This window comes from Alligator mississippiensis, chromosome 6 (assembly GCF_030867095.1).
Source record: "Alligator mississippiensis isolate rAllMis1 chromosome 6, rAllMis1, whole genome shotgun sequence".
Lineage (NCBI taxonomy): Eukaryota > Metazoa > Chordata > Crocodylia > Alligatoridae > Alligator > Alligator mississippiensis.
In genome coordinates this window covers 37,958,150-37,976,385 of record NC_081829.1, presented here as the reverse complement: position 1 = coordinate 37,976,385, position 18,236 = coordinate 37,958,150, and the positions used below count along the sequence as shown (strand labels likewise).

The 18,236-nt window shown below is 42.1% G+C and overlaps 1 protein-coding gene across 1 annotated transcript in view; it reads right to left on the bottom strand.

Moving 5' to 3' along the window:
- NRG3 (neuregulin 3) overlaps positions 1-14,051 on the bottom strand; it is a 1,058,867-nt gene extending 1,044,816 nt beyond the window's left edge. Inside the window, exon 1 of the mRNA XM_019497070.2 lies at positions 12,721-14,051. Within this exon, the coding sequence (XP_019352615.2) occupies positions 12,721-13,447 (727 nt within the window). The 5' untranslated portion in view covers positions 13,448-14,051. The remainder of the gene's footprint in view (positions 1-12,720) is intronic.
- Between the last annotated feature and the right edge of the window lie 4,185 nt (positions 14,052-18,236).

The window sequence follows — 18,236 nt, the reverse complement described above, 5'->3', positions numbered from 1 at the left end:
CTTTTGGGGTGTATAGTGTATGTGCTTGAATTAGTGATAGGTATGTATGTGCCTAAGCTGGTTTGGATGTGTGTGTGTGTGTGTGCGCACGCGCATATATGCAATTGTGTCACACCCTCCTGTCTAACAGCACAATATTGAGATCCTGAGAGTTGTCCTGACCCCTCAGGGCAACACTTTGAAATAGAAAAATAAGCTTTCTTCGGGAATCACAAAAGACAAGAAGAATCCATGTATTTAAGTGGTAGATGAATATTTAAGCCATGAAGGAAACAGAAATAATGTTTTGAATGAGGCTGTCATTGGAAATTTATCCTGCAGCTAAAATTAATATTACATGTATTCAATTATTTGCTCAGGGCCTAAAGAAAATCAACTAAAATTAGTCAATCAGGTACTAAATTAAAAAAAAAAATCTAATGTAAGGATAAAATTAGTCTGAACTAGTACCCATTCCTAAAATAATAATAAAAGTATTGAGCATAACCATAAGTGAAAGCAGAAGACAACAACAGACTATACAACAGAGGAGATTTAAAAATATCAAACATTAATTTTTCAGTATGAAGAAATAGTTAGACCCAGTTCCTCATTTGATGGTTGGGTATTAAGGTAACAGATCCCACAACCCATGAAGGAGCCCTACCACTTCCTCATTGAAAAGACTTTGCCCTATTGCTTCTTGCGTAGATGAAGCCCCTTGATTAAATCTAAGAATTCCCTTGAGTTTTTAGAGCCTTGCTTTCTGGAGTTGTGGTAGAATTATCTATGTTATCTTTTCATAGTTCAAAAGGTAACTTTCCTACAGAGTCTTTTGACTTGCACTGACTTGTCTACATCAATAAATTGACTGAAATAGTCTTTATTGAATAAACTATTCTAGAATTGTTCCTTAGGCTCATGCAAATAGGAAACTATTCAATTCGGGTTTGGATTCAGCCAGTGATTCAATTCAGAGCTCCAAATCAGTTTCCCCCTTCGATTCGGCCGGATCGGCTCCAAAGCTTCGGAACCGATTCGGCCATAAGGCATAATGGGGAAATCAATTAAATATCTATAACTTTGTTGTCCTTTGGATGATTCAGATGAAACTTGCAGAGATGGTAGTCTCTACTGTGTGCATGATTCATGCCATGTTTCAAGATGATAGGTGCAGGGGTGTCTGGGAAACTGCACCCTACATTTCTGAAAGCAAAACTCATGTCATGTGTATGTTAAGCCACAGTGGGGTGAAAACTGCAGAGATGATGGCTCTTACTGAGGCCATGCATTCTGCCAAATTTCAAGGAGTTAGGTGCAGGAGTTTGGGAGAAACTGCACCTTAAGCTGCTGACAGGCAAAACTTGTGACAGATGGCCCTGTGTGTGTTAAGGCTCAGCAGGGTGAAAGTTGCAGGCCTGCTAGCCCCTGCTGCGGTCACAGTGCCTGCCAGCTGTCAAGGAGAGAGGTGCAGGGGTTCTGGGGCCCTGCACTTCTAGCTGCTGACAGGCAAAACTCATGACATGGGTGCTTATGTACCTGTCTGTCTTGGGACACAGGGGTTGGGGGGAACTTCTGCAGTATATAAAGTGAGTATTACAATACATGCATTATATTATTGTAAAGTACTTGGAAGTGTCAAGAGAGCAAACGTCTAGTGAAGTGACCTGAAATTTTAGCTTTAGGTTGGGCTGAAGACATGGTCTCTCTCTAGCACCTTTAACATTTCTGACTCTGGATGCAGATGGGAAATATGGAGACAAAATATGCATGGGAAGAAGAAGAAGAAGAAGAATCCTTAAAGTTAAAGTAGTAGTTATTCAAAATGTTGAGTGAGGCTTAGGTTCAATATTTTTTAAATGAAAACTAGTCTGTTTACCAAAGTTAACTTTGTCACTTACCTTTCCTGGACTGCTATATTGCATATATTATCTCTTCTAAAGTGTGTACTCTTTGGGACAGGAAATACATTTCTATAATAGATAAGTGCTGGTTGTCTGTGTTTTTATTTCATTATTTTTAAGTATAATTTTATAGTATATTTTTTAAAACAGAAACATCAGAGTATATTGCAACTAAAATATTGTAAAATTGCTTTTGAAGTAGTATTTATTGAAGAATAATGGCCAAGATGCTATCCTGTCATGTACAGTGCAATCACAAACAGAATTACAGCTGCAGGGGAGGGGAATGTCTTATAAGGCAAATGTTAGAATGTTAAAAGATTGTTAGGAAATCTCTAGTTAAATTGGTCTAATACAATATGTTTTAATTAATTAGATATAATCTTATAGTATCTTCTTTGTGGGATTGTCATTAAAAAAAGGAAAACAAATAAGCTCCCTAATAAATCCACAGCCAACAAAAACCTCACAGCATGCAATTTAAATATTCCACTGAAGTGATGTATTCTTTTTGTAATCTAGCACATTTCAGCCTAAAACTGTCCTCCATAATAATATCTTTTTTACAAAACTTTTTCCTAACTCCACACTTCATCTTTCAATTTGATTGGTCAAGACACAGCAGCCAATAATGTTGCTGAAAAATCAGGATAAATGTATTTTTAATTGTCCTTAGAACTGAATATAATGATGTTTGAGTTCCCAGATTACACACTGTATGCCAGCCACTTATAGTAAGAGGAGCCTTTATTCAACAGCTCCTAGGATAGGGTTTTCAGATGTTTATAAGCAAAATGAATGGCATGGTAGCATCTCTAATTGGCTCAGTAAGGCATAGGCGAGACAGACTACTTAGATGCTAACATCCCCTTAGACCAACACAGCTAAAACCTACACCTCTGCAACATGCATAGATGCACTTTACAAAAGCTAAGATGTGGCTGGAGACAAATCCCTATTTCTGCTACAGAGAGGGGCAAGACCTCATCCAACATATGTAAATACTAAGTTTATCACACTTGATTGTGGATAAGGAAAGGATTTTGGGGGGCAATATTTCATTGGACCAATTGTATAGTAGGGATAAAAGTTTGAATGCAAAGCATTTTTTTTTTGTGTATCCAATTCAGATGACATAAACCATATGCTCAGGATTGATCAATGACTGATTAGCTTCCATGGCAGAGTGCAACTGGCATATACTGTATACTGAGGTGTGGATGATGAAATGGTAATCCCCTCAATTGACCAGAATTTTTTTTAAAGAATTAATTACAATACCAGGATACATTTTAATATGTACTGCTCTTAACTGCCAGTCTTCTATGTTGGGCCTAACACATGCCAAAATCCTAAATCCCTTAACAATTCTGCATAGCATGCAAGCTATTTCTAAAATGATCTATTACAGAACACGCCATACAGTTAAGAGTTGGGGAAAGAGGCAGTGATTCTACCCTCTGTTTATCTAGACTAGAACTAAATAATGCTTACCTGTAGGCAAGTAATCCAGAGAAAAGATGTCAAGGAACAAAGTCTAACCCCTAATGCTGCCAAGTGGACCAAGTGAGGGACATCTGTCTCCAAGTCCCAGCTAAATTGAATTGCCAGAAATATTTCTGACAATTCTTGGCATGGAATTATAGTAAGAACGCATCACTGCTCATCTAATCACTTCCAATCCCCAGAGGGCATCATTCACCTTTAAGGCTGACAGCAAGTACCACCATCTTTCCCAACACAGAAACAAGTGCTCAGATCATCATCTCACTAACACAAGTCTTCTTCTGTATCTTGTATTGTTTGTGGTGTTATCACAAATGATTCTCAGTGTGAATAATCAGGGAGTCCTAAACCCAAAGTCTCTATTCCTGTAAGTCAGAACACTACTCTGAGCCAAAAGTATACTGTACCCCAAAAGCTGATTGCTGCAGCAAGTTATCTCTACATGACCACAAGAACCAGACCCTAGGCAACTTTTTCATGCAAGCACAGAGTCCTTGTTTAAAAACAACACTATGTGAATTCTGCATTGCTGTTTTTTTCCTCCAAAATAATTACTAATAAAAACTGCTTGGTATATGTTCAGGTGCCCTATTCAAATTGGGTGATTTGCCAAATAGAAGGGCACCACTAGTTTTCCAACCTCCTGTCTTTGGACTGATCGGTTACATCATAAATGAAGAAAAATATGTTACAAATAAACAACAAGCCTTTCAAAATGTACTAAACCGTTTCTTAGTATAGCATTTTATGGTAAGGAAACATTCTGAGTGCAAGTATGGGGAAATAGGTACTCAGCAGAATAATTATAAAACCACCTCCAGACTAAGCCAGAAGCACTACAATTTCATCAGGATAATCCACCCAGCAGAGACAACCATAGGGGGTTGGGGGCCCAGGGCAAATCAGCCTGTGCAAGGCCCCTTTAACACTGTGAGGGTTGGGGCCATGGCCACTCTGCCCAGCTCTGCACGGCCCTTCAAAGTACGGGGCCGGGGGCGGTTACCCCAATTCCCCCCCCCCGGGCAAGGGACGACCCTACCACCCAGTTACGCTTCCTGCTCCATTGAGCCCTGGCATTGCAATCTTTATCTTTAATACTATTAAATGAAAGAAAAATGACCGTACAGTTTTGATGCAGCTTAACTCCACAAAGTTTAAACAAAAATCCTATTTTCCTATTGCAGTCATTCATAGATTTAAAGAGGGAAATAATTCTCAACCCCAGAAAGTTCTATCCCTAAAAAAATCAGTAACAAAAACCACGATGCTGAAGAAACCTATTAGAAGCCTGTCTTCAGTAGCTATTACTCACACATTTCATAAGTTAAACAACTGGAATAACTTGCTCCTACTTTAGTTGTGGTTCCATGTACTTTCTATGTTAACACACAGGGCATTTCATGCAACACACCTCCCACTTTGTTAATATTTTGAGTGTCATCTAGTTACTTAGAAGTAGAGATACTTAAGTTTACAATAGTCAGCCATTTTCAGTACATCATAGGAAACACCATTTTCAAGTATTTTCATTACACTCCTGTTTGCATTTGGAAACTGCAGTTCCCAGGTACCTTGTATGTTTTCTAAATCATTTCCCAACCACAAAATAAGAATTAATTTTTTATTCCAGTGAGGCAGACCACCAAAACAATCCATGAGAATAGCCCTATCTCATGTCAACTGCTTGCTTTACAAGTTCTGACATCAATGAGAATGATCAGATTTGTAAAAGAAGTGCTTTGCTACTAACACTAATTTAATAGTTTTCTGTTACACAGTGCTATAGCCCCTCTGTCTGGTAACTACCAGTAATCAAGCCTTATTGTGTAATAGCTTGAATCCTGTGGTCTAGAATAATGATGTTGTGAAACAATAAACATGGACTTAATTAAATGATATTGTTGTAACAGACATTTAAAAATACCACCCCTCATCTTTAAAGTTTAAGAGACTTTTCATATGTGCAGCACGTTTAAAAAGTCAATGCTAACACATTTCTGACAGAAAATAACAAGCAAACAATTTACAGACTATCACGCAACTATCTTGTATTTTACTGATGTAACAAAACCAAACTTGGTTCTGAGTGTATGATTTAAAAGCAACGTACAAAAACTCCACAAGAGATGCTTAGCTATAGATAGCCAAGAGACAACTGCAGCATACAATATACTACAGAGCAAAATTTCTGTGTATTGGGGAAAAGGATGGTGATATTTTCATTACAGCACTCAACACAAGAAAACATCACTAGTGGGAACTGAATTTCTTTAAATAATTCTACCAGGCATCTTAAACCTATCCAATTAAAATTAAAATGCACATTTCAAGTAGAGTGTACATTAAAGCTAACATTGTTATATATGCAAGTAGAATTTTGTGTTCATACACTCATACATGAAGATATGTGAGCTCACTCAGAAGCACTCATGCAAATTAAGACTCTGATCCTGTAAATATCTAAGCATTCAGGTATATGTGAGGCAAATAACTCTATTCACATACCAAGTTGCAGGCATGGGACCTATGTCAATCTCACTACAAAAGCTAAATTGAAAGATTTAATATTATTTCCAGATCAGCCACAAATGTCTACAAAACACTGTATAATATAATTTGAGATCCATACTTTGCAGTCATTAGATGCTTCTATAAGATGTCTGTTCAAGGGACAACTAAATGTTAATTCATTTTTCTGCAGCCTAAGAACACCTACTTTTTTCACCCACGTATATGCCAAGTTCAAGCACTACTCATTTGATCTGCATCAATCATAAAAGTGTAAAATGCAAACAGAAAGGGGAGGGGGGGTTACATAAGTAGGTAGCATAAGAACACAAAGGAGCAGAAGAATAAAAAAATGTATGTGTAAAACCCAAAGTGGAGAGGTGTGTAATTTGTTGGGTCAATTCTATCATGTTTTGAGTGGGAGCATCTAGATTTCAATCCAAGTAAGGCCACATCCCATCTACCCGTTAATATACTTATCTAGTAATATTCTTTCGCTGTGCCCATCTGGGAAAATCCTAGCTAATATTCCTCTGGAAAAATGAAAGCTGAATGAATACAAAACTGCAAACTATTACTTACTTGAATGCAAAACTACAAACCATCTCTTGAAATATAGGGGTAGGGGTGGGACTGGGGGGTGTATTTGCATTTTATAGGTCTGCAATAGTAGGTCTAAATTTTGATTTGTAATGATACCTAATACCATGTAAATCGTGTCTGCATTTGAATAGTTTGTACACCTCTATTTGGCCATAAAAAACATTTTAAATACCCCTTGAATAAGTAGCATCCATAGTGCAATATATCATAAGAAACAAATTTAGTTTAAATACCTGGAGTTTGGTTTTCTATGTCTGTTTATATAAATACACCTGTGTTGTTAAACACACCTTTACTACACATACTGTGAAAATCAGCGGTATATTAGCAATTGACAGTCAATGCTTAGACCTTAGCTATGCCCCTTTAATGTTTTTTTTTTGTGCAGAAAAGCGGAGAAGGTCTTTCCTCATTACATGAATAAATCTGCTCTTCCCTGCTGAACCCAGCTTTCTTTGAAAAAGGAGAATGCAATTAAACACCTGTTAATCCCCTTGGGGACAGCAAAAGAGAAAATGAATAAGGATTTCTCTCTACTTTCCCCTTGCTTTTCTTTGAATTCCTATTTTTTCTTTTGAGCATGTTTCACCAGAGGAACCTAGAAACCTAGTGAAAATAGAGGAAAACTCTTGCAATTCCCTCTCTTCTCTCCAAAAAACACAGAAAAACTTGTCCTCCCATTTGTATTCACTGCCTCCAACTGATTAACAATTCCACTTAAATTGTTATGCTTCCTTTGCAGGATACAAAGGAGCATACTTGCTGCTTTCAGCACTTTGAATATTCCTCCTGTGAAAGATCTTGTTTCCACCCCTCATGTTCTTTGCTTAACAACATGGAGGAGCTTCACATCTAAATTTATCATTACCTTCCAGGTGTGTATGTTTGCATCTGGGAGATGGGTAATGCAGACTAGGGATTTGTCTGCCTGAGAGTGAGGCCTCAGTAAAGCCTCAGCCTGACGAAGGGTTTTTGAACCCGAAAGCTTGCTTAATAACTATTCTCCAACCATTTGGGTTGGTCTAATAAAAGATATCAAATTCACCCAAGGAACCTTGTCTGCCTATGTCCTTAGACCAACACGGCTACAACCCAACCCCCTGCCTCATTAAAAGGCATTCCGGGAAATGTAGTCCTAAACTTTAATAAAGGGCCACCTCAGCTTTGTAAGGGAAGGTAGGTGGAAAAAAATCACCTCCCTCTACTGTATTTAATAGGTCAAAGGATAGGTTGCTAGCATGGTACAAATTGGCATGGTGCTTCATGGACAATCTTTAGTTCTCTAACTTTCATCTTCTGACTATATATCATCTTCATATTTTGTAATGAAAAAAATATACTTCTCAATTTATGATGATCTCAATAGCAATTGGTGAACAAATATCCTGCACCTGTCCCGTAGAGGGACAAAACAGGAATGAAAATGACAAACCAAAAAAGTGGGCCCTCAACCTAAACTGCATGCTGTATTTTGGCCACAAATACAACCAGCTGCAAGGCCTACCAAGAGTAGATGGTAAGTATACAAACACAGCTGTTTGAGGAGCTTTGTTGCAAAGCTGTGCAATGCAATAATTTCATACAAGGATATGAAGTATTAAGAAAAAAATCCATAAAAGTATGCAATGACTAGTCCACACATGATAAGTTCACTGACTCAAATGCCTATAAGCATGTTCCATTAAAGCTTCCATTGTTTTTATTGATGTTTGCCACCCCACCACAGTTTCAGTGATGTTTTATATTGTATTTCAAAATAAGCCATTAGTAAAGTTATTCAACAGCACATTGTGTAGAAGCAACATGAAACACCTCTTGGAAGCCAAAATACTAAATAGAAGGTGTCTATTTTTGCTGGATATTTCAGTGGATCATGTAATATCTAATCACATGTCCTGCAACTACTGCAAGGAATATAGTAGGAAGAGACAGGTGTTTGCCTTAATTTTGAATTTTAATATTATGTGTGCTTAGGAGAGACCATTGCCATTGTGTTAGGGTAACATTTTGTGATAAATCCATACTTTAATAAGAGCATTGTGTGTCAACACATAGGAAATATATTGCTTGTAGAGTTACTAATAGAAATAATTATGTGTAGAAACAAAAAATGGAAATCTTCACTTGTACCAGAGATCTCGGGGTAGGGCAAAATAATGAATAGTTCTGCATGGCAAAGAAAAGTCATCAAGATTAAAAGGCTGCACATAATTGTTTGAAACATTCCCCACTCTTTTTTTCGTATAATTTAAAATCAACATACTTATGGGCATTTTTTTAAACATCTCAATGTAGTGTTATGAACAGTGGTAATTGGAAACTGTCTATAAACACAAAATGAAAATGGCAAGTCTAATACTATCCAAATTGATTGAAACAGAAAACGCAAAAAAAAAGCAGCATGCAAAGAATGCAAATCAAATTAGATTTATTTGAAAATTACTTCCATTACTTATTATTAGTGTGCCTAGTCCTTAAGAATATGGTTTGTTTGTTTGTTTTTTTACTGGGTCAGTGGTTGAGAAAAAAATTTCTAAATAATAGATCTCAGGGTTTAGCACCATGCCCAACACCATAGCAAAAGAAATTTCATGTAATTTTTGTTGAAGACCCTCCAATTCCATTTCCTAAATGCCATCCTCATTTCCAAAAACAAACATCAGTAAAACATACAGCTTTTACCAAAATGTCATTGATGGTGAAAGTTCACCTACTAGGCTTGTTACTTGAACTGATGTTGTGCATGACAAGCGGATAAATGACATATCTTGCATAATTGATTAAAGCAGAAAGAGAGTCTCATAATCCCATAGTAGGGCCAAAGGAAATCAAGATACGCTCAAGTTGCAGTCTGTACTCATAAAAAGAAACTCTCAATTGGATTTCACAAAAGATATTGATTAAGAGTTCTGTAACATCTCTCTTCTTTGTTATTAGGTATTATTTGAGCCAGAGCTGAGCTCCTCTATGTTGATCTGTGCTCATTTGAAAACTTTGTGCCTTCTCTTGCAATTTCAAAGCTGAATTCATGTATGACTTTTATAAGTACAAATACAATATTTCAGTGATAACACTACTGAAAAATGCAAAATATCGTGAAAAAATGCACATTGGAAAATCAGGATGCAACACTTTAGAAATGAAACCAAGCACTTGATAAAAATAAGCCTTGCAGATATTTTTCAGTTAGTAGGTAGGTTCCTTTAACCTACAAGTTACACAATTATCCTGGATCAAAGACTGATTTTTACTGAACAAAGATATCTGAAATGGAATGGGTGTCATGCATGTGTGTGTGAAAGACAGAATTGATGGAAAACTAGCTTAGTCAGAACCTGAAGGATCCTCATGGAGAACTTTCAAAACAGCCAATAGATAGCTTGTCTATGAGCAAAACAACCAAGAGTTATTTTCAACATACACACCCACAAATTAAGAGATTTCACATTTCCTCAAATGAACACACACAGAAAGAAAAGACTATACCCAACACACAGATCAGGTACGCATAAATCCAGGTTTCTGAAGAAATAAATCTAGATTTGCCTTCTGTTTTCCGAAGTGACATTTCCAGCCCAATATTCCCACAGGTAGAAATGATTTAATAAACTGCAACATAAAGCAACCTGAATAGAGGTCCACTTGATTTGTGCTGTTGCATCTGTAAGTGTGTGTGTGTGTGTGTGTGTGTGTGTATGTGTGTGTGTGTGTGTGTGTGTGTGTCTAAACTGTGAAGTGCTAAATAATCTGTGGCCCCTGCCTATGTGTGTGCCTTTCTGAGGCAGAGCATCACACAAGGGTCTACACGGTCTTGAAAGCCAGGGCACCAGCCTTGTCATATTGTATTTGTATTCACATGATACAGTGGGCATCCATGCCTTTCATTTTAATAGCAGCTGGAGCAATAGGCAAAGAAGGAGCAGGCAGCTCAGCCTGGAAACTGAAGCTGAGATTTTTTTTAAAGAGGCTCCTTTTCTCTCCAGACCTGTTAGTCACCAGCACCAAAGCGAGTGGCAGATTCAGCTATTTGGTTGTAGGGTCACACTATGTTGGTAATTCATGAAAGAAAAATGACATTTTCTTTTTCTTCACCCCAGCCCCAAGTTGATACTGCAGCCTCAGAGAAAAGATTACAGGCAGCAGGAAAGTACAGCTGTGGGCCATTAAAAAAAACCCCACATACCCTATAAATTCAAATCCCTTTTTTAATGTAATCTATTTAATCTTCTGTTGGTGATCATCTGTGCTCAGTGTGTTCAAACAGGGTCATTGGGGGGGGCTGGATTTGCACTTCTTGCCGTTCACTCTCTAAAGGAGCTTTATTTAGGTAGGGGAAACACCCAGCTCTAAGTGCTTCGAGCCATCTACCTATAACAAGTCCTGCTTATAACTGCATGTGATTCTTGACACCATTTCCAACAGTCTCGAGCTGGGGTGAAGGATCCTGTTTAGTATTAATCGAACTCTACCTTCTCTGCAGAAAGCATTGCATGGAGAGGCTACAATTGCAGTGATCTCCTCTTTGAACCCCCGCTCCCCCCCCCCCCCCCAAAAAAAAACAGAATAACCCCTAGGACTAAGAAACAAAAACAGATTGCAAGACTACCAGGTAGCATTTATATATGGGCAGGATCCCATGCAGCAAGCCCTGAGCGTGCAGCATTTCAGCTCCACAGAAGTCGATGCAGTTTGAAGCGCTGCTAAAAGAATTGATCATTGGGGCATAGGATACAAAGGAGAGGGGGAAGTGGCTATTTTATAAGTTGCCCCATATGCAGGGGAGGAAGACAGGGGCATCCTTTCCACGGGTTTCCCTCCCACTTCATTCCTCTGATTGTCTTTCACCAAGCGATGCAGGCTTAGAGGGCAGGTCCCTTTCGCCTACCTTTGGCAAACAAGACGATCTCGCTTCCCCTTCTCATTTAGTGACCCTTTCATTTCCTCCGCCCCCCGGCCCCTCCCAATTTCCAATTTCCACGCTGTGCAGATGAACGCTTCACCCCGGGGCTTCGCAGCAAATATGTCAGGAAGAAAAATAAAGTTTCAAGCACTAACTGCCCCGATCCTCCGCAGATCAGCATGCGAAGGGGGAGCCCTGGGCTGTCACAACCGATTCACATGGTAACAATCAATTGAACTGACGTTCCCAGCAGAAGCCACTAAGAGTGACTGGAGGACACCCAGGTCCTGGCTGCCTGTGCTGCACCCGGGAAAGCACACCAGGCTCTAATCCGGTACAATTCACCGTGCACAAGTTGTGCTGTGTTTGTCCTAGATAACCTTCACGGAAGGCTAGATGTACCCGATCCACATTCATTAAAAGCAGAAGCCTCAGGCGTGTGGTTTGGTGGGTGGAAAGAGCCAGCCCCCAACCAGGGCAATGCAGCAGCCCCGTTTCTAAAAGCCAGTCACCCCATGGCAATAAGATGCGGGGTTGTGGCTGGCAGAGCACGGGGAGAGGGGACTGGATCCTGCTCCACTGTTTGTGCATATTCATGGCATGCTCTCGTTTTCCTTGCACATGGGATTGACAGGCGTTATTCTCACCAGCCGAGGAGCCAAGGGAAGCAGAGATTTTTTTTTTTTTTTTAAATCTCATTTTGCCTTAAAACAATGGGAAGGGGGGAAAAAAGAAAAGAAAAAGAAAGACCATGGTACCACTGCCCACGGAGGCAAAGGAAAAACGCCCATTGTCATCCATCCTATGGATGTCACAAGCTTCAAGCCTCGATCTTCCACCTAACTTCATCTCAACAGCCCCCGAATCGATGGCAGCCCCTTTCCCAAATGCAGGGTCCTCGCTCATTCCTACTGGCGGCTGATTTATTAACATCCCTTATTTACCTTCCTTGGACCGACATGGGGAGGGGGGAGGGGGGGAGGGACTGCTCCTTCTCCTTAAAATACAGCGAGCTACCTCCATCTCAAATGGCTGCTACTGTCTCAACATCCATCACACCAACAGGGAACTTGCCTTCGGGGGATGGGGAGAAGAAGGAGAGAAAGAAAGAAAAAAAAAAAAGAGGCAGAAACTTGATCCCAGAGCTCCCCGGCATTTCTGCAGTGGCAGCAATCGCATTGCAAGCCCCTTCAATCGGCAGCCCAGGCTCCTGGCACCATGCAGGAGACGACACCAGGGGTGGGGTGGGGTGGGGTGGGGTGGGGTGGGTGGCGGCGGCCCGGAGGTGCCCAGGGGCAGGGGAGCCGTGCCTTTACTTACGGGATTTGGGGGTAGTGCTAGTTTCTGGCGTGGTGGTGGTGGACTCCTGGAAGGGAGATAAGGTCCAGGACGGAGCAGAATCGTGGACATAGATCTTATAGGAGGAGGTAGCGTATGCCGCAGTGGGCCAGATGGGCACCGGCGGGGTGCTGGGGGTCCCGGGCAGCGGGCGGGAGGTCAGGATGGTGGTGCTGAAGGGAACAGTGGTGGAGAGGACGGTCGGGGGGGCCGCTGTGTGCCGCACAGTGGTGGATCTCGGGCTGGCCCGCATGGGCACCCGGGTACCCGGGAAGCGGGTGGGCGCCCTGGTCATGGTGGTTAAGCGGGTGCTGATCCGGTTGGGTGTCCTTGAGGTGGCGGCGGCGGCCGTGGTGGTCTCCATGCTCTTGGGTGGGGTGGTCGGCTTGGAGAGGAAGAAAGGGTCCTGCCCGATCCCTTTGGAATCCATCAGCTCGTTGGGGACGTAATCCTTGACCGAGCCCACCACGATCCACTTGAGCAGCATGAGGCTGAGCCCCAGGCCGATGAAGCCGATGAAGAGCGGCACCACGCACAGCCACGTCTGCTGCCGGTTCCACACGATGCAGTCGCTACATCGCAGCTCCCGCGGGGGGGCCGGCGCCCCATCCCCGTCGGGGCCCCCGGCCGCCGCCGCCGCCCCCTCCTCGGCCGCCGCCGCCGCAGCAGCAGCCCCCGGCGGGGAGGCGCAGGCCAGCCCGTCGCTCATCCTCGCCGCCGCCGGGGACCGCGGAGCATCAGGGAGCCGCGGCCGCGGGGACGGGCGCGGGCGGCTCAGGCAGGCGGGGGCATTTCTCCAGCCCCGCGGGTGGGGGAGAAAAAAAACCCTCCGCTGAATCAGCTAAATCCGCAGGCGCTCTCCAGCCTCCCGCCGCGGCGCTGAGAGCATCCTGCCGCCCCCCCTCCTCCCCCCGAGTCACAGCCGCGCGGATTCCTCTATCGCCGACGTCCGCATCCAGGCGCCGCCGGCCACATTCCTGCGCTCCGGGCTCGGCTCCGGCCCGCCCCCAGGGGCCCCGTCCTGCCGTCCCGCAGCACCGCACCAGCGCCCGGCGGCTGCTCGCTGAGCCGCCCGCTGCACCTGTTCTTCAGCCGCCCAGCAGCCAACCCCGGGCCGGCGCTCGGGGAGAGGGACCAATCCGGAGGCAGACGGAGCTGGCGCGGCGGCGGCTCCCGGGCTCAGGCTGCCAGGAGGACTCCGGCGCTGGCTGGAGGGGAACAAAAGGGGAGCGCGGGGCTGAGGGGAAGGAGCCGAAGCCCGCGCCCGCACGCCCAGAGCGGCTCCTGCCCAGCCTCGATTGTGTATTCCTGTGGCAGAGCACTCACAAGGCAGGCGCCTCCCACCGCAGCCCAATGGTGGGCTCTTCATGCGCACGAGATAAATAAAAGGAGCCAGGCGAAGCCTGCGGGAGGGGGAGGAACAGCCCCCCCTCCCCCCCACACCCCGAAACCATCCTCGGTGTAAGGGGGGGAGGCATGGTGCTGCTGCGTGTCAGAAGTGACATGTGTTATGCGAGAGAAGAGGTGGAGACACCTTCACAGAGGATTCCTAGTGCAAAGAAAAGACCCGCAGCAGCTTTTTTTTTCTGACGGTTCCTGAAAACCCAATAAGAAGGGGCTTTTGGGGGTGGTGTTTTTTCAGGAAGGTTTCCCTAAAGCAATACAGAATTGCTAGAGAAGAGCAACGAATGGATCCTCTTTTCAGCAGGCAGGGAGGCTATTCCTGGGGCTATTCGGGGGAGCAAGATGCTGCCTGACAAGTTTCTGCGTTGAAAGTGCTGCAGCTCTTGGATCTGCTCCTTGAGTCTCAGCTAAGCCAGGAGGAAAATGTGTCATTTGCATTATTGGGAAAACAGTCAAATAGCCAGTGGAAGCAGAGGAAGAGTGAATGACAAGGGTGTCATTTTACTTCCTGACACAATTTATTTCAGTTCTAGGCAAATAATCATCATTAAAAAAAGATCTGCATGGATATTGCTTTCAATCCCTCTTTCACTGTATTTTCCCAATTTACATCTTTTCCTCAGATTGACAAATCAGTGAAATGTCCCTAGCCATTTATTAGAGAACACACATGTGATGATATTTATGTGGATTAAGTGGGCATGGAAAATGCAAATTAAATCTATATATGCCCACAAGAAGTAAATAAACATAATACATGAACAGAAACATTGTCATCATTTTGTTTAAATGCTACTAAGCGATACTTTGTAGCAGTATTTCAAATAATAAAAAACATGAAGACTAGATTTAATAGGTCTAATTTATTGCATTCTCATAGGGCAACTGAGCCTGGACACCTGCCTACCCTTTGGAAAGCTGTTCATGGGCTGGTAACAATTGAGAAAGTTAGGAAATGATGTATCAGGTAGATGCACTTTTCTATTTCTTTCTGAATAATAAAGCACCTTGGAATAGAATTAACAGTGGCCTTGGAAAAATCCATATATTCTTTTTCCTACACAACTGGCAAGTGGGCAATAATTCTTAGGAAGAAGTATTTTTGAAGAATATAGAGAGAAATGATGGTCCATAAATAAGAGTCTGGGCACTGCCCAGTGCTCAACTTCCTGATATAGCCTTAATAAATGGATAAATGAAATCCTGGAAAGCACAGGAAGTTTTGTCATTAACTTTGTGGGGCTAGCATTTAAAACCACTGGTTTTACAGCGTACTTCTCCCAGCTGACAAACACATCATCCTAGGAAGATCTACTTTTTCTATCTTTTGTTCTTCTGCTATCAACTTTTCTTTGGTATCTGTAAATTTGCATTCCTACTTGATGTCTTACTGGAATGTCTTACTGGACTGTTGATGTGCCTACTGGAATGCATCCTTCTTTTTAGGGGTGTACTTGGTAGCCGTGTTGGTCTGAGACAAAAAGACATACAAAAAACTAGAATTCTTGGTTCCAAAATGATACCTGTTATTAGACCAACTGGAAAATGGCAAAAAATTGTCCTTTTCTGCAAGCTTTCGGAATCAAAGTCCCTTCATCAGGCTCTGGGAAAAATGTAGATAGTACAAGATGGTAAAAAGTCCCCATAGGTAGGAAATAAGCTTCATTTTTGCCCAGAGGGAGCTGAAGATGGAAGTCTGTCCCTCTGGGTCCATGAGAGTGTCTATGTGAGCTGTGTTGAGTAGCTCTTTGATGTGTTGATCAGGTAGAAACTCCTTCCCTGGAGGTGTCAGATGGCAGGCAGGGAGGCAAAAAAACTTCCTTGTTGTTCTGCAATGAAGTTTAAAATCCCAAATCGGCTAAAATTCGGCATCTTCCATGTTTGAGGGGTGTACTTGGTAGCCGTGTTGGTCTGAGACACCTCCAGGGAAGGAATTTCTTTAGGAGTATTCATCTTAATACTTTTTCCTTTTCTTCTATTAATTTAATCAAACCTTCATAATAGATAATGAGTAAAGTTGGCAACATTATAACGCCTTGTCTCATTTTCCTGAATCTTTATTTCACCTTGCTTTTGATCTCTGTTTAGGGGCTATTCATTGCCCAAAAGAAACAGACATTATGACCAGCTTCTAATTCTTGTACAGTTGGATTATCCTGTGGACCTTAAAGTGTTTGAAGTTTAACCTTCTATGTCAAGCTTGGAACCATTTGTGGAGGTAGAATCTTTTTAAAGTCAATAAAACTTAAGTGTACTACTTTTAAGGTGCACACAGAAATTACATTTGTCATGCAATTAGCTCATAGTTTCATAGTTGTTAGGGGCTGGATGGGACCTTACAGATCATTGGGTCCAGCCCCACTCCCTGCACTTAGGCCAGAAAGACTGCTGGGGTCAGATGACCCCAGGAAGATGGGCATCAAGATGTTTTTTTTTTCCATGAAAGTTGCTCTACTTTCTACTTTCTGCAGCTGTACCCAAAGGGAAGTGCACAGCTGTAGAGCACTCTGATCACATGCCAAATTAACTCATATTACATGAAGGTTCAAATGAAAGTGCTCCAAAGCTCCTCTGAGATAGGTGGCTTCAATCCACCTGCCTCACCCACCCATACTCCAGCATGACAGGGCAAACCCCAAAACAGACTTCCTCCCCCTGCCGTCTCCCCCTCCCATCCAGAGACAGCACTGGGGATGCGGATGTAAGGTAGGGCAGGGCTAGGGAAGAAGGCTTCAGACATCTGTTGGGTCAGGAGTGTGGGTCTAACTCAAGGGTGGGCAAAATGTGGCCTGCGGACCAGATGCAGCCCGCCAGGCCATTCTATCTAACCCATGGGGCCCCTAAAAATTTAGAAAATTAATATTTATCTGCCCCTGGCTTGCCAAAACTCAGTAAGCGGCCCTCCGCCTGAAATAATTGCCCCTGGTCTAACTCATGGTGCTTTCTGTGAAGTGCCATGAGTTAGACTGGGGAGTTGCACTTCTGTCTGTGCCTTTAATGTCTCAGTGGATTCTCTCTGTTTGAGCCTCAAATTCATGATGGTGTTTATCTTTTCCTTGCCACTTCTGAATCTGTATTGTTTGTTCTTTGCATTAGGTCTTGAACAACTTGCAAAAGTATCGCAGAGGCATGAGGTACTTTGGTTGCCAGTTCTATAATCCACACAATCCAGAAGTCTGTTCTCTTCTAAGACTGGGATTCCGATCAAGATTATGAAGGCTTCTAAAATTTCACTTAACCAAAAAAACATCACTCCTCATTACCCCTAAAAAGCCATAAAAAGTTTAATCTTCTAAACTTTTTAGGAGGTCTTGCATTCCATCAAATTCTGGTGCCTTTCCCTGAAGAAGCCTCTTAATTAAAGCCATAACTGTATTGTCTAATAACAATAGCTTTAGATAGATGTTTTCCATGCCTTTGTCAACATACAGTTCCTTGATTTACTTTTGCCATTTTAATTCTCCATTTTGACCATTTTTGTCATTTAATGTCATATGTACCTTGTTTCTTTTTTGATAAATGTCCTTACCTTTGATATATCTGACTTAATTGAATTGCCTGAGAATCGATCTTTTTTCAATTAAATCAATGAGTTTTGCCATGGATTTTTTATGGCAAAAGGACTAGATTGCTAAGTGCAGAACATTCATAATTTATCTCAAGATTCAAAATGATTCAGATATATGTAAAAATGCATACTGAATTATTCCAGTTTACCTACCTACCTAGAATCACAATCAGTTTTTGAAATGAGCCCAATCTTGTTAAAATGCATCCCTGGTAAATTCATAAATTATGTGTTGCACAGGTGTTTTGTCAAACTTTGTTTCATTTTACTTTTTTCCTTATCATCCAGTATCATAACTTACATGTTCTCCCTTCTCTTGGAAATATGTCGATCATTATAAGTAGGAATGATATGATTTATTTATCTGTGTCTTGCATGAATTCATATCCAAATCTTGCATACTTTATTTAGAGAGAGAGAGAGAGAGAGAGAGCGAGAAAGAGTGTGTGTGTGCACACGTGCGCGTGCGCGCAAGAGAATTTCCAACCCCCAAGGGTAAAGGCCATCTTTGAAGACTTTGTTTCAT